The sequence below is a fragment of the Merops nubicus genome, unplaced genomic scaffold (genome assembly GCF_000691845.1).
Source record: "Merops nubicus isolate BGI_N331 unplaced genomic scaffold, ASM69184v1 scaffold50093, whole genome shotgun sequence".
NCBI lineage: Eukaryota > Metazoa > Chordata > Aves > Coraciiformes > Meropidae > Merops > Merops nubicus.
Window position 1 is genome coordinate 1 of NW_008597837.1, and position 15834 is coordinate 15834.

General features: G+C 44.3%; 1 protein-coding gene across 1 annotated transcript; it reads left to right on the forward strand.

The window, feature by feature from the left end:
• Positions 1–173: 173 nt before the first annotated feature.
• REST (RE1-silencing transcription factor) lies at positions 174–11280 on the forward strand. The gene is made up of 3 exons (XM_008936818.1): positions 174–1113; positions 6577–6660; positions 9560–11280. Exons 1-3 carry the CDS (start codon positions 213–215, stop codon positions 11278–11280), a joined length of 2706 nt encoding a protein of 901 aa, XP_008935066.1. The 5' UTR covers positions 174–212.
• Positions 11281–15834: the final 4554 nt, after the last annotated feature.

Below are 15834 nucleotides of genomic sequence, written 5' to 3' on the forward strand. Positions count from 1 at the left end.
TGCAGTGCGCCCCAAACAGCCCTTCCAGGAACGGAACGGCACCCCACCTGCCCCCGAGGCCCAGCGCGGCCGGGGGTAGCAGGGAAGCCCTTGCCACGGGTTCTACCTCCTGCCTCAGCGAAGAGGTTTAATTTTCTGACTGATTTTCTGAGGCTCTTCCACTGCCTGGGTGCTTACAGGTGGTCCTTTTCTCTTGCAGCAGAGCTACTGCCATGGCAACCCAAGTCCTGGGACAGTCTGGTGGGAGCAGCCTCTTTCCAGGCAGTGCTAATATTGGTATGGCATTGTCCAATGACATGTATGACTTACACGACCTTTCTAAAGCTGAGCTGGCAGCTCCTCAGCTTATTATGTTGGCCAATGTGGCCCTGACAGGAGAAGTCAATGGCAACTGTTGCGATTACCTGGTTGGAGAAGAGAGGCAAATGGCAGAACTGACGACGGTGGGGGACAGCAACTTCTCAGACAGCGATGGAGAGGGGGTGGAGGAAGCCCAGGCTGCAGAGAGTGACCGCGAGGCGCCTGAAAATGTGGAATTAAGCTCTCTTGAAGTTCCTAGTGTGGAAACCCAAGATGCAGCTGCTTGCCCCCCTCCTAAGACTCCCAGTGTGGACAAAGATGCCTCTTTGGAAGCACCGGGTACTCCAGAGAGCACGGAGGACAAGTGTAAGAGCTTGAAGAGCAAACCATTTCGATGTAAGCCTTGCCAGTACGAGGCAGAGTCTGAAAAGGAGTTTGTGCATCATATCAAGGTTCACAGTGCTAAGAAGTTCTTTGTGGAAGAAAATGCGGAAAAGCAAGCCCAGGTGAAGGATTCTGATTCTTGCAGTGCAGAAGAGGTGGATTTCTCTAAGGGCCCAATCCGTTGTGATCGTTGTGGCTATAACACTAACAGATACGATCACTATCTGGCTCACTTGAAGCACCACAACAAAGCAGGGGAAAATGAGAGAGTCTACAAGTGTACCATATGCACTTACACCACCGTCAGTGAATATCACTGGAAGAAACACCTAAGAAATCACTTTCCCAGGAAAGTGTATACCTGCTCTCAATGCTCCTATTTTTCAGACAGGAAGAACAATTATATTCAACATATTCGAACTCACACAGGTAAGTCTTTCTTCTTCTTTGATTTAAGCCTGGTAAGAGTGCTGAAAAACCGTGATGAGTGGAGCAGGCCAAGAGTCTTTATTTGCAGAGTTTGGTCCACCTCGATAAAGCTCTGTGCTCTTCTCTTGGTGCTACCAGCTTCTGGCCTCATGGAAGCCTGGATTTGATTTGGGCTCCAGTCTTCAGGCCTGGAGAACTGGGGCAATCTCTCAGTGTCAGAGGCCCAAGAGAAGATGAAGAGCTGTTTAGTAATTCTAGGCCAGTATTTTGTAGAGGGCATGACAGAGTGATTGTCAGAGTCTGCAACACAAAAGCCTGATGTACTGTGAAAGCAAAACAAGCAGGTTGACAAAAGGTGCCTAAATCGCAGAGGTAGTTTTGAAAATTATACCATCAGACTGAGCTGAAACTTGACTAAGCTGTGATTACAGAGAAGAAAGAGCTGATAGACACATGTAGAAGAGCCCTCCAGCACCTACAAAATCAGAGCTGGGTAGTGTTCTTAGTGAAGAAAATCCTCTTAATGTATGGGGGCTTCGGTTTTTTAAGGTCTGTGTCAGTACAGTAGCCAGAAGTAGACACAAACTTCTGTTGGCCTGTAGGAAGCCCTGAGAGAGGGAGTCTTTGGCCCGATTTCCTGTCTTCCTTTAACTTCAGTTCGTGCTCTCAGGGAAGGGCATGAGGCCCCTTTCTGCTCTGGTCTATACCAGGTGGAGTCGGAGGACCTGCAGCGGTGCTGCCCGCCTGCGAGCTGGGGCCGCAGGGGATTTAGGAAGCACCGTGCTTTGTGCCCAGCCTCTCGCACGGGGAGTACCCAGGACTCCTTTCTGGGAGGGAAAGTCGCAGATCCCTGGCCTCCTGACGCGGTGAGGTGCGGTTGCTTTGCCTCCAGATCCGTTTCGTGGAAGCGGGAGGGCAGCTCAGACCTTTCTTGCAGCTTCTCAGCTTCTCTTTCCACCTTGTCAAGGCTTTCCGGGGGGCGGGCAGACTGCTGGCCATCTCCTAGCGTGCTGACCTGGCTCCGTTCCCCCTTATCTGAGCGACGCACTGGGGAATTTCTCCTTTGAAGTCATGTTTTGTCACAGCAGTGACATGAATGGTCTGAAGGCTTCGGTTCAGTTGTCTGCAGCTGTCTGGAAGGGGAGGGCCGGCCGGGCTGGGCTTGAGCTCAAGCGTGCAGGGGTTTGTGTTTCGTCAGCGTGCTTTAGTATCTGCTTTGACGCGGTTGGAAGGGTCTGCTGGGAGTTTTAGTAATTTTCAGATGTATTCGTCTCTTAACAGTAGGCATGTACTGTGGCTTAGAGGAGACCATCAGTTTTAAATATCAGTCCCGTGTAGATACTTTCTTCCTAAACAAGTAAACGGAGATTATTGTGAGGGGTGTTTGTTAGAAAGATGCTGTGGCTTAGCCTCCCGTTTGGCTTCTTTGTGTGTGTTGGCAAGATAACAGGGAAGGAAGCAGGTAAAAATGACAACAGGAGAAAAACTAAATAAATCATCTGGGGATCTTATGGCCGAATGTGAGCCTGTGCTGTGGTGCCTGTCTCTTTTACACTTGTCTTGACATTAAATTCATCCTGACTGCTTTGTATGTGACATTAGGTCCCTTCCCAGACCCTGAAAGCTGTTGTGGAATTTTACAGGAACTAGCCATGAAAGCACGTTTGCTGTGGAATTGCTCGGTTATCACTGCATTTGACCAGATTAGCAGTGAACTGCGTTAAAATTTGGAAAACAAAACAAAAGTTTCAAGCATGTTGAACTATATAGGGTATTGTCTAGGTCCTGTTCTTTAAAACTAGTGGCACGATCAAGGTTTCTGGTTCTTTGTTTTGCCACATCTTTTCGTTGTTTTAATTAAGCTGAAATGAAGGCTTATGATTTCAGTAGGTTTTAGTCCACCCTGGTAGTTGTTTCTTTGCTAGCTCTTAACTAAAAAGTTGAGATCTTTCAGCCAGTTCTCACTTGATAAAAATATTTCAAATATTTTAGTAGACTGATTTAGGACTGTGCCTTGTTTCCTTTCACATCGAGTTTGTAGGGGAGAGTGTTAAAGGAAGAGAGAAAGAGTACCAGAAGAGCAAATAAACTACTGCCAGGTATATTTATACACCAGACTAAACATTTCTGCTGGTATTAGTGTCTAATCGACTGATTGCCTCACAAAAACCTCAAAAACAATCACAACTCACAAAAACACCCCCGAACAACACTTCCCCCCCAAAAAAAACCCCAATCCAAACAGGAAAAATACCTCCAGATATTTTAGAGTCAAAAGTTTCTGCAGACTCTTAACGTAACAGTACGGAATTTAATAAAAATTGTCTGAATGATACTAAAATATGTTTGGATTATAGTTTTAATTTAAAACTTAAAAACATTTGCTGGAAAAAAAGATGGGAGGGGTGGTACATACATACATAATTTTCTTCGTATTTTTTGTGTTCAAAAAGTTAAGAAGAAAGTTCAAATTGTTTCTTTGGTTTCCTGATTGCCAATAGGTTAAATAATTTTGGGTGCTTTTCTCTCTCTCCTGTTTTTTTGTATTCCACCTAACTTTTTCTGTGGGGGAAAATGCCTCCTTGCAGACAATTAGATTCTGCTGTGTTTGAGCCACCCAGTTTTCTGAAACACTGGCTGCACAGAGTGCAGTTTCACAGGATCAAACGTGCTGCTGCTGCTGGAAAAAGGCAGTCTCAGTTTTCTCCTGGTGTCCTGGGACTGGTTGATCCAGCTCACTGAAATGGCAGTAAAAGATTCCTTTCCTCTCCCCCAGGTTGGTGTCCTGCTGGTTAGTGAACTGAATCGACACACGGATGCCAGAGCACAGGGCCGGGAGCAGGGAAGGGCTGTGTGCTAGTGCCTTGCATGGTGTAGGTACTGTATTTTTGGGGACCAGAGGAAGGCGGGCAGAGGTTGTCTGCTTGCCTGTTCCTTGCACCCATGTTAGAAGGCAGCTGTCCGTGAACCCGGCCTGTAGTGGAAGATGCCTTGCAGCTTGTGACAGTACTTGTGTGGCAGGCTGCTGACAAATGTGGGGGACCTTGGGTGGAGGGGGGTGGTTTAAGGACGCTGCAGATGGTCATAAGCTTGTCAGCTGGGAAAGCTACATCTGGGAGAGCCTGTCTGTGGGCCAGGAGGGAGCCGCTGTCCCACCTTCTGCTGATGGGGCAGAAAGGACCCTTTGTATCAGGGACGGCTCTACCTGGGCTGGTTGGTGCTCGCTGGACGTGTTAGGCCAAGTTTTGACTTGATTTGCTCCATCAGCTCTCCACAGGGCTGATCCTGGAACTGTGCTACGCGCCAGACGGTGCAGCATTGTTCTCGTTTGTTTCCATGTTACTTGTTAGAAGCAATTTCTAGAAAAGCTTAATTGAAAATTGTCCGAAGGACTACAGAAAGACAATGTCTACTCTAGGCAGTTGCAGTGTTTGGTGCCTAGCTTGGGGCTGGATTTTTTTATTATTTTGGCTGTCACAGGGGATCATTCTCGCTTGCTGCTGTGCTGGAAGTTTGATGGAAACAGCTTCATTTTAAACAGACAAAACTTTTAATAGCACTACAAGGAAAGCTTTTTAGAGAGGCGATCTTAAACTTGTTGACTGATGTCAGTGTGCCTTTTCATTGGTATAGAGTTAAATGCTTGCTTAAACTTTTGCTAGTTTGGGGCTTATTCTTTTAAGTGTCTTGTGGGGAGGTTTTTTTTTGGTGGCTTCCTTGCATATAATGAGTTTGTAAAATTACAATAAAAATCCTTTCAGGAGTAGCATTTTATAAAGCAGCCCTTTACAATGTAGTCATGCATTTGATTCTCAAGTGGTAAGAACACATTTTAAATTAGCTGTCTTCACCATACTTTAAAGCTGGTATGTTTTGTTGCTGTACCCTATACAAAATAGCTGAAAGCCTTTTGCACATTCCTAATGGTGTAGGTTACTAAAGATGTGAAATTTCAGGTAGTGGGAAGAAGACATGACTGAATGTTCCAGCACCTTTGGCCGCATATTTTCAGACTGTAAGGAGTCATTTAAAAACAAACCTATTTCTTTATAACAAAAGGACTACCCCTCCCTTGTACATGACTTCATCTTATTGTGCATATTGCACCAATCTCCTACCTTGTTTTAACTGGAAAGGGGGGGGGTGTGTTTCTGGTTGTTAGGGTGAATTTACCTTCAAACTGCTGATCTAATCAAGAATGATAGCCGAAATGTTTGATGTGAGGAAGAAATGTGGGATTAGTCTGCATTACAAAGATTGCTTCTGCTGCTATTTTGGCGAAGGCCACAGTGGAGCCTCACATCACATACTGACAGATGAAGGCCTTGGCTGCTGCAGACAGAGCTACGCCTCTGAAAGTGAGCAAATAGCCTGTGTGGGGGGCTTTTGCTGGCATCCAGGTCTCAGTGATTTGTAGAGCACGTTGGTTGTATGCTCCAACTGATGTAGCAAAATGCTCTAGTCTTATTCTAAATAGGACTTGAATGAATTTTACAACTGAGTAACTCACTTTTCCCTTCCCATCTTCACTTCCCTCTTCTGTTGGGATATCCACCCTGGACTAAAACGTGTTTTTACAACTTGTGGTGGAGACAAGGCTGTGTAGATCTCTCAGCTGTGCTAGCAGTTGGGTGCAAACACCCCTGGAACTTATCTGGATCTGCCTAACAGATGTTAATTCTAAAACTGCCTGCCCTTATTTGAGGCTTGTCTTCACTTGAAAAGTACTTTCAAGCATCATTGTACTGGTAGTTACACAAGCTAAGTGTCTCTTGTGGAGACCTAATTTATGACAGGTTAGTTTCCATTGGGTCTCCAGAAACAATAACTGCAGGCAGATGGATCTGAGTCTTCAATACAGATGTTGCTGCTACACTCAAATTTTTGCTAGCAGCATAATTTTGAGCAGGACATCATGCTTTTCCATGCTTCCAGCTAATTTCACTCTGCCAGTAAAACTTTGGAAGGAGAGACCCAGTCTCTGTCTGTGCTTATGTTCTGGCAAATGCAGTTCCACGCTGGGTGGGTGGTTGCTCCCCATCTTATCCCAAGTCAAACGTGGAGGTTTCAGGTAAGGTGTTAAGTGAGGCAAGAACATACCTGGTTTCTCACAGAGTCTGTATCTTTTGTGCATCTTTTGAGTGCTGAGAGAAAGCACTGTAGGAAAGCCAGCTCTGAAGGTATCTGTCCTCACCACCTTTTGCCTGAGGTTACCATCTGAGCCCAGAAGGGCATGAGGATGTGCCTCTCTCATGCTCTGACACTTCACTGCCCTTTTTCACAAGGCATGACATGTTACACCAGTCCAGCTCAGGCACGTGCTTCTCACAGCATCCCTTGGCTGAGAGATAACGTGCCCTCAGACACAATTTGGAGATCTGTGAAGCCTCACACGTATGTCTCTGTAAGTGCATTTGGGAACCAGCAGTGTTTCAGTGACCAATTTGCTGTTTGCTTTTGCAGGAGAGCGACCCTATCAGTGTGCTATGTGTCCTTATTCCAGCTCTCAGAAGACCCATCTAACCCGGCACATGCGCACCCACTCAGGTTGGTAAGGGGTGGCAGCAGCATGACCTGGGAAGGGGGGTGGTTTATGGAACCTCAGCAGGGCTGGGGTTGGAAGGGACCTCTGGAGGTCATCTGCTTCAGCCACCCTGCTACCTAGAGCAGGCTGCCTGGTTCTGTGTGAGATGCCATCTCATCTAGCTTTAACTCCTGTTTAATGGGTTAAATATTTAAGGGTTGTCTTTACCTGCTAAGGAAATGCCAAGTGTCATTAATGAAAGGGATAACAGGGAGTATCTTTTTCTTTCCCTTTTACTTTCCAAGGTGTATTCTGAGGTTTGTAAGGCTGCTCTAGTAGTCCTAGTAATTGAGTAGCAAATAAAACATTGTCACAGCATAGGAACAGATTCTTGTCTTCTGTCAACTGCCATAACTCGGCTCAGATCAGTGGAGCTGGGAAAATTTTGAACAACTGAGAGTCTCCTCTGTGATATCTGTGATTTCCTCTCACCCAGGGCTTCTGAGCCCTTTGCTTAGTGTTACAGAAAGACATAAAATAGTGCCTGCTTATGGCAAGGAGCCACAGAGGAGAAAAAAGAAAACTCAGAGGGTGTTCACAAGCGGCTCAATCTTGTGGCGCTAAAAGCCAAATGCGTAATTCTCACTAGCCTTTATTTCCCATTAATGGTCATAAGCTGTGGTGTTACAAACATCTGCTCTCACTCTCCTGCAAATCTCTTTTTGAATGATTTAATAGTATTTTTTTTGTGAGCTCTAACAGCATAGGCATGCTAGAGATAAGTACAGTTGTCCTTTGTGACCCTTGCAAGGGGAGTTCCGGTAGATCTCAGCCTGTGCTTTTGGTTTGCTAATATCTGAACAGAACAGACCTAGATGAATTCCTAATCCTAGCAAACAGTAGTGAAAGTCTCCTGAATAGTAATTGTCTCAGTTTCAATAGATGAGGCTTTTAACTGAAACCAGAAGGCAGGCAATTTTAACTACAGTGGAGGGGGGGATTGGACGCATTAAAAATAGCCAGCTTTAAAATGACATGCCAGTATTTTGGTTTGAGAATTTTGTCAATGAAGTATTTTGCTTCCAGAAACAAAAATCATTTTTGGCTGAACCTGTGGGCTGAATGCAAATTTGCAAATGGTTTGGTCAATACTGAGCCTGGAAACCATTTTGAGAACATCTTGTTCTTCCTTTGTCCGTACAAGGGAGTCCCAAATCTGAAGGAGATGAGGAGTGGGATCTGCCCTTGGCGCTTGACTCGGAGGTCTGGGAGGGAGGGAGGGTGTGAGCTGTGCTAACAGAAGTGCCAGTGCACAGGGGACGGTGGCTGTCAGGGCTATGTTATTAATAGCTCTCACAACTCCTGCTGCATGTCTTGCTGCATTGCCCAGGCAGCCGAACCTTTTCTGTGGCAATTTCTGGGCTCCTGCAGTTCACAGGCTGCTGGCCTTTTAAGGCAAACGGGTGCTGGAGCTTTCTTCAAATGTCAGACAGCAAGGAACAGTGGTTTAGAGCCTGCTTCACAGCTGTATTCTGAGTCATCTTGGTACGTCTCCTTTCCTCTTGCGCAACAACCCCCCTGGATTTAGTAGAGGTGATGGACACAAACTTCTTCACCTACAACCTTTGGGTGACCCTGTTGCAGCTGCCTGTGCAGTTAGATCACCTTGTGCCCAAGTGTGTAAGAGAGAGGCTGTTCTTGTCCTTGGCATTGCCTAACAGGGAGCTGTTCCTTGAAGTGTAGGCAGTCAAGGTCCATACTCGTGAGAAGGATGAGCAGTGAAGCGCATCAAGCTTAAACTTGTGGAAAATGTCACCAGGAAGTGGGGGAAAAGGATCGAAAGGAAGGAAGGAAATCAAAGTAACCCTTTTTTAAATAGCAAAGAGGTTATTTTTAATAAATTAAAGAATAAAGAGATAGCCACTGGCAGATGTGAAATGATCTAGACTCTTAAACAAATGTCCCCATCCTTCATGCCAGGGAGGCAGCAGAGGCTTTATTTATAGAGTTTGTGAGGGTGTTGCAGCAACCAGTTTTGAGATGCTGGTTCAGAGCTCGGGTGCATCCCAAATTCCTCAGCTGCATTTGCACGTGCATAGATGTTTTCAAAGTGTTTCTGAACTCGAGTTGTTGCAACAGAAGTGTTTTTCCTGGTTGTTGTGATGCATAAGTGGGAAGGCACCTCTGCCGCAGCGGCACACGCTAAGCAGGGCGTTTCAGGAGCACTCCTGCAAGAGCTGTTGCACAACTGTCGACGCGGATTTCAGGAGTAACATGAGGGCTTTGGAGTGCAACTGGCTGGCTTGCCAAGAGCAGCCTGCAGCCAGTGCATCATGTGTTTGAGCCACTGTAACAGTGAACTGAATTATCAGAGGTAAAGATCATCAGAGCAGTGTGCCCCTTTCACGTGCTTTGGTTTTTGCTGGCTTCTTTCCCGCTCGTTTCCTCTTCAGTACAAACGTGAAATATGCTAAATCTGTGTAAAGTTGGACTTTTCTGAAACTTTTGTGTGAAACTGCTATTCATGAAATGTTACATTTCCATTTTTCTACAATGCATTCAATGGACCAGTTGGGTATGGATTCCATTTGCTTATATTACTGTAGAGAGATCTCTGCCGGTATGTATCCATAGCCAGAACCTGTGACGTTGTTACTGCTTGTTTGATTTTGGATCCCCTTCCTCCCAACCAACCCTCACCCCTTCTCTCTTTTTTTTTATTTTGTTTTTGGTGTCTTGTGAATGTGTTTGTGACTCGTGGATTTCTTCTGTTGACTTCACTTAATTTTAAAGGCGCATGGATAATTTTTTTTCCCCCCCCTGTTTGAGTTCATATTTCTGTATCTTTATTAGTGGGAATTGGTTGCTCCTCCATCCCTGCTTAATAATCACCATCCTTCCCTTCCACCCTTCCTTTCTTAGGTGAGAAGCCGTTCAAATGTGATCAGTGCAGCTATGTGGCCTCAAACCAGCATGAAGTAACTCGTCACGCAAGGCAGGTTCACAATGGGCCCAAGCCTCTGACTTGCCCACACTGTGACTACAAAACGGCTGACCGCAGCAATTTCAAAAAGCACGTTGAGCTCCACGTCAACCCGCGCCAGTTTCTCTGCCCTGTTTGTGATTATGCAGCATCTAAAAAATGTAACTTGCAGTATCACATCAAATCCAGGCATCCCGATTGTTCTGACATCACCATGGATGTTTCAAAGGTGAAGCTACGGACTAAAAAGAGCGAAGCTGACTTTTCTGAGGGGGTTCATGACAAAGCAGAAAAGGAGCAAACGAAAGGGGATGCGGCTGCAAAGAAAGCTGAGAAGGTTGTGAAAGTGGAGAAAAAAGATCATTTGGCAAAGGAGAAGAAGCCGACGAGCAATGTTTCTGCAGGCCAGGTGACAACCAGAAGTCGGAAATCGGCTTCAGAAAGCAAGGAGGTGGATATTAAAAGTGAGAAAAATACTGAGAAAACATGTAAAACAAAGAAGATCAAAAGAAAGGCAGAGGCTGAGGTAACTTCCTCAAAGGGAGAGCCTGCACATGATACCTCAGCAGTAACAAAAAAGAAAAAGAAAGTGGAAACTAAACCCAGAGACTGCCAGGAAGCTCAAAAAAGTGATGTACCAGAGGAGGAGCCTAAAAAGCAAAATTCCTGCCTCAAGAAAAACAGAAAAAAGAAAGCTCTGAAAAATAAGCACAGTAAGAAAGGCAGTAAACTCGATCAGGAGAAGATCGAGGAAGAAGAGATGCCAGATGAGTGTCCTGTCACTGAAGAAGATGGATGTGTGAAGCCTGACACTGAGGGCAGCGAACAGAAGGAGCAAGATCCCACCGATATGGTGGCATCAAACAATGATGCTGGTCACGTTCTCAAGAGGGAGAGCACTAATCCCAAAGGAAGCTGTATACAAAACCCAGAGCAGCTTTGTCTGCCAGCTCAGGATGCAAACACAGAAGCTGAGGCAGAGGACCAAGAAATGCCTGCTGCAGCAGCAGGAGAGAGCGAAGACACCGCTGGTGAAAAAGAGGAGGACAGAAAGGCGGACAGAGGGGAAGATGCTTGCTCTGAGGAACCTTCCCATGCAGTGCCTTCTGAAAAAAGCTTGGACGTGCCCATGGACGTGGTACCAGATTTGGTGCCCGAGAAGGAGTCAGAGGACACCTTTGTTGCAGAAACTGTGAGTAGCTCAGAGCCGATGGACCTGACCAAGACGTGCCTGCCAGCGCTGGAGCCAGCGGGAGATGCCGTTCCAGCGCCGGCCCCCCCAGAGGGCTCTACTCAAAGCCCCAAAGCAGCTCTGGCCTTACCATCTCCGGGGAACACGGCGGGGAACGAATCTCAGGAAGTGGATGAGGACGAGGGCATCCACAGCCACGAAGGCAGCGACATAAGTGACAACATATCAGAAGGAAGCGATGACTCGGGGCTGAACGGCGCTCGCTCCGTGCCGGAGGAGAGCAGCCCCAAGACCTCCTCGCAGGTGGCCACGGGCACTGTGGCTGCAGACACCACCGTGGCCAGGGAGGACTATGTGTGCATCTTCTGTGACCGCTCCTTCAAAAAGGAAGGGGAATACAGCAAGCACCTCAATAGGCACTTAGTCAACGTGTATTATCTTGAGAAAGCAACAAAAGGGCAGGAGTAGAAATAGCTGTGGTTCGGGGGGGATCTTCTTTTGTAAGATCTTACACAGCTTATGTACAGATATTGTAGATTTTTTTCTTTTTCCTGGAAGTATGGTTTGCTTTAGTGTCTACATTGGGGTTTTTTTTGTTTTGTTTAGGGTTGTTTGGGTTTTTTTTCCAAGTTGAAAATATTTTTGACAACTTTTTGTGTAATGGTGAACTTATTAACTATTGGATCTCTTCATCGGAGAAGGCAGGTAGGGTGTGTGAGGCTGTGTCCTGTAAAGTCATTGTAAGCTTCTAGTCTATTAGCTTATGCAGTTTTACAAACTGAGTTTTAGGAGCAAGACTGTAGCTAACAATACACAAGCTGGATGTTTATAGAGCTGTTAGCTGCTTTTTGTTCTAGCAGCCAGCTCCTTCTCTCTCTCCTCTCTTCCCTTCCCCCTTTTTGTTTTTCATTTTCGATGTGTGTTGACGTTCAAAGTGTTTAATTACTTGATGGTTTTTCTACCAGGAAGATAGCTTCTATTACATAAAGAGCACTTTGTAAAAGAAATCCAAGTTGGCTAGTGATGAACATACATAACTGTTTTAAGATAATTATAATTGTGAACATACATTTCAGATCCCCTAAGCGTGAACGGTGAGCCAAAATCTGGGAGTAGTCCTTCCAACTTTTGATTGGAGAACCTCTGTCTTGATTAATATCTTAATAACTATGATATGTAATTGGCTTTGTTGTGGGGGAGCAAGTTTGTTGTTTTTAATTTCTGCCTTTTTTTTTTTTTTATTGTGCTTTAAGGGCTTAAGATATTGCACATTGTTTTTGATTTTTACCTATGCAGTTGAATTCTTTAGGAATAGCGCTTGTGCAGTACATGTACACTTTATATATGCATGTTTGGTTTTGTTTGTGTAAGATTTTTATTTGGAAACATTCAGATTCGTTGCTTACCATGGGGCAGTTTTCTGTGATGCTCTTTACTGCAGATTTTTCTTGCTTTCCTGGGGTATTATTAAGTCGTGTGTGAAGTTGCTGAAATTATAAACTGCTTGGCTATGTTTTTGGATGGCTATAAAGTTGTATAGTTCTTGAGCAAAAGGATACCAGTGCAGTTTCAAAACACTATTTTACAGGATTTATCATGAAGGTTCCACTTCTGATACTTTGACTACATAAATAAATAAATTCTAATTTATAATTTGGGATCAACGGACAGGAAAAATGTACACTTTCAGTGGACATGGCTTACAGACTCTTCAAGTCCAGTTGATGGTTTTTTTTCCCCCTCTTCTGTGGAAAAGGGTGGACAACAATCAAACTTCATGAGTTCAGAAAAGAAACCCCAAACAGCAGCAGTGATTTAAGTATTCATCAAAATCTAACATTTCACACACCCAAAAAAAAAAAACACATAAAGATAGATCAACTGGTAAGCAACAAACCTGGCATTAAAAACTGTAGGAACTCCTGCTCCTTATTCATTCAAGTTGTGTTTATTAAAATCTTCCTGTCTCCATGCAGAGAAACATGTAACTGACCAGACTGTCATCTCAGGTCTACGTCTCATACCAGAAATGTTTAATTCCGAAGAGGTTTAATTTCTGGTACACAAAAAGATGAGAGTGATTGCATGCTTGCTGCTTGTAGTGAACCAGTGGCAAAATATAACAAAATCCAAACCAGCAGGGTAAAAAGCAAAACCCAGTCCCATCGCTGCGCTCTTCGCACTGTCATTAGCCACCACTCCAGTGGGAGCAGCTGGGAGCAGTTTCTCCGGTTGTCAAGACCAGAGAAGCAAATTTGGAGGCAGGTGTTCATTTGGAGAGTGGAGCTGAGGAGCTCAGACAGTATTTGTCAGAGCACTTTATGGCAGATACTCTCAATGTGAAGTCGGGGAATAAAATGTAGTCTTCCCTGCATGCTCCCACAGCACCTTCCCCTCCAAACAAACCCACTGCCTTGGATGAATAGAGAGCAACAGGACTACATTGCTTCTGCTTTTGGGAGAGGTCGGTAACAGGAGGCCAAAGATTTGAGAGGGAAGCCATCCCTCGTGGCAGAAATAAATAGTATAATGTATAGTGAGTTTTTGTTTGCTTAGATATTGTTCAGTCCTTACCTTGGCTGCGACAATCATTGTCAACTGAAGATCAAGTTGCAACTATATTTATGTTAAAACATTATGAAAATAAACCTAGTTGAATTGTTTTCCTAAACAACTGGTTGTAATAGTTTCAGATGTATTTTTTTTCTTCCTAATAGTGTTTCCTTTATATATATATATACATGTTGACACCATTTGTGAAGCAGATGCTGGGAATCCCAGTTCTGTGTAGAGGTTTTATAGTTCCCCCCCATATCCTTGTGAAGAGCCTTTGCCATCTTGTGAGAGACTTCAAGGACTTCAGCAACGTTCAAATAAACTTGTGGACCGGCCTGATCATTTTTCTGGTTTGTTTTTAAAATGAAGATAATGGTGTTAACTGACTTTAAATCTCTCTCCGTGAGATGAAAACAAAGATACAGTTCTCCCAACATTGTGCTGCACATTTCTGTGAAGTGTTCAAGGTTTCAGTGCTTGATCTGACAAGAACTCTGAAGACAACAGTTGGCTCCCGTTCAACAGCGTTTCATACCACAAGATTACAAACTGAAATTATTAACAAATTAAGAAGAAGAAAAGTTGTTTTTTTTTCTATCTGAGAATACCATCAACTGAGACCCATCAACAACGTCCTGAAATATCTGATGTTGGTGCAGAACTGTGTTAGAATTCTCAGCTTGGTCGAGAGCGAGGTCTGCGAGTCTGTTATGGTAAAGGGGCAAGGATGTAGTGCATTATGTATACCTAAAATGTTAGAAATTGCTAATATTGAGTATTTGAGGGGGTGCAGGTCAGGTAACCCACCATATACAGTGGTCTTATGTTGCTGTGTCTCCCTTTAAACAATCCCTTTTTTTAAATTTTTTTGTCTTTTTCAATATTCTTAAATTATTTTGTGTTTGTTTTTTTTTTTTTTCCAGTGCTAGCATTTTTGTGTTTCTTGGCAATAATACCTGTACAAGTGCTCAACCTCCACTGTGTGGTGGGAAGGGTGAGCACACTGATAGCCCTGCACTGCCAGCCCTTGGTTGAGCAACGTGATGTTTTGGGCTTTTGCTGTATGAGTCTGTACACTCAAAGTAACTGCCCTGAGAAGTGCTCTAGAAAGTGGGTAGCTAGGCATTAATAATCCATGGTATTGTAATTGCTATTTCTGGATTTTGATGATTTAGGCTGGAATTTTAGTCGTTTAAAGAAGAATGTTTAACAACTGACAGGCCAGTTAAGATCTGGTAACGTCATTGATCTCAACAGATTTAATGTAGCTGAAAGGTATTAAATCAAATTCAGGAGTTTTCTTTACGTCAGTTGTGTAGATATGTGGCGTGCATACAATATTAACAGAATCCAAACAGCTAATGGAATTGTTTTATGTGTACATATATTTTTTCCCCCTCTAAAATTACACTAGCTAACAAACTTTTGTAAGCTGGCATGGAAACTTGTTTATGATGTTTAGTTGCACCATGTTTGATGCTTTTACAGTGCAATACTTGTATTCTCTGAATTAAACCAAAGGTAATTTTTTTTCATGCTCTCTCTACTGTAGTGCATGACAGTCTTTTCTACGTTTGTAATAGATGTAAAACAAGCCAGATCATACATCCTGTTTTTATCTAAAACATGTATAAGGAATCTTTTGTCCAAAATGTAGTATAAAGTTAAACTAAATTGCCTTATATTAACCCTTACAAGTGTATTTTCCTAAGCATAGTTATGATTAAATAAACTTTATTAAGGAACTTGCAGCTTCTATCTCCCACTTATTCACGGCTGTCAAGGCCATTTGTGACTGACTAAAGGCAGGAGCAGCACCAGCACCGTTGACCAGGTTCTTCAAAACCTCAAGCCAGCACAGTGTGGTGGAGCCAGCAGATAGATGCCACGTGACACACAGACTGGACTGCTGACAGGGACACTGGCTCCAGAAATAGGTTCTTTTTCTATTTCAGCGTTCTGTATTTATTTCCCTGCCTGCTTCAGTGAGGGCAGGGCACAAGGTGGGAGATGCATGTGTCTGGATGAGGTTCAGTCTTAGTGCTGGACCTGTTTGTGACTCTGCAGGACAGCCTTGACGGGCGTGAAGGACACATTCCCTGCCACACAAGAAACACAACTTGATGGCAGCTATGGAATTAAGTTCCAGAGGTAATGCAGGTGGCAATTCCTCCTGCATTCCAAGGGTCTCTCGTGCTGTCTTATGTGGGGGATTAACAGTAGGTTTATAAAAATGAGGTCACCCATCATCCCTATGGCTACAATACTGTCCATTTAGGTACTTGAAAATGTCTTGAGAGCTGTGGAGTTGATACAGCCTGGAAGTGTGACTTTTCATCTCTGCCAGCCTGACCCTTTAAGAAAAGCTGGGCTGGATTAGCCCATGGTGCTAGTCTGCCTTCTGGGGCTTGGTCACTCCTACTAATGCTACCCAGAACGTGGCCTCAGCAGGGTGGCAGGGGCTGC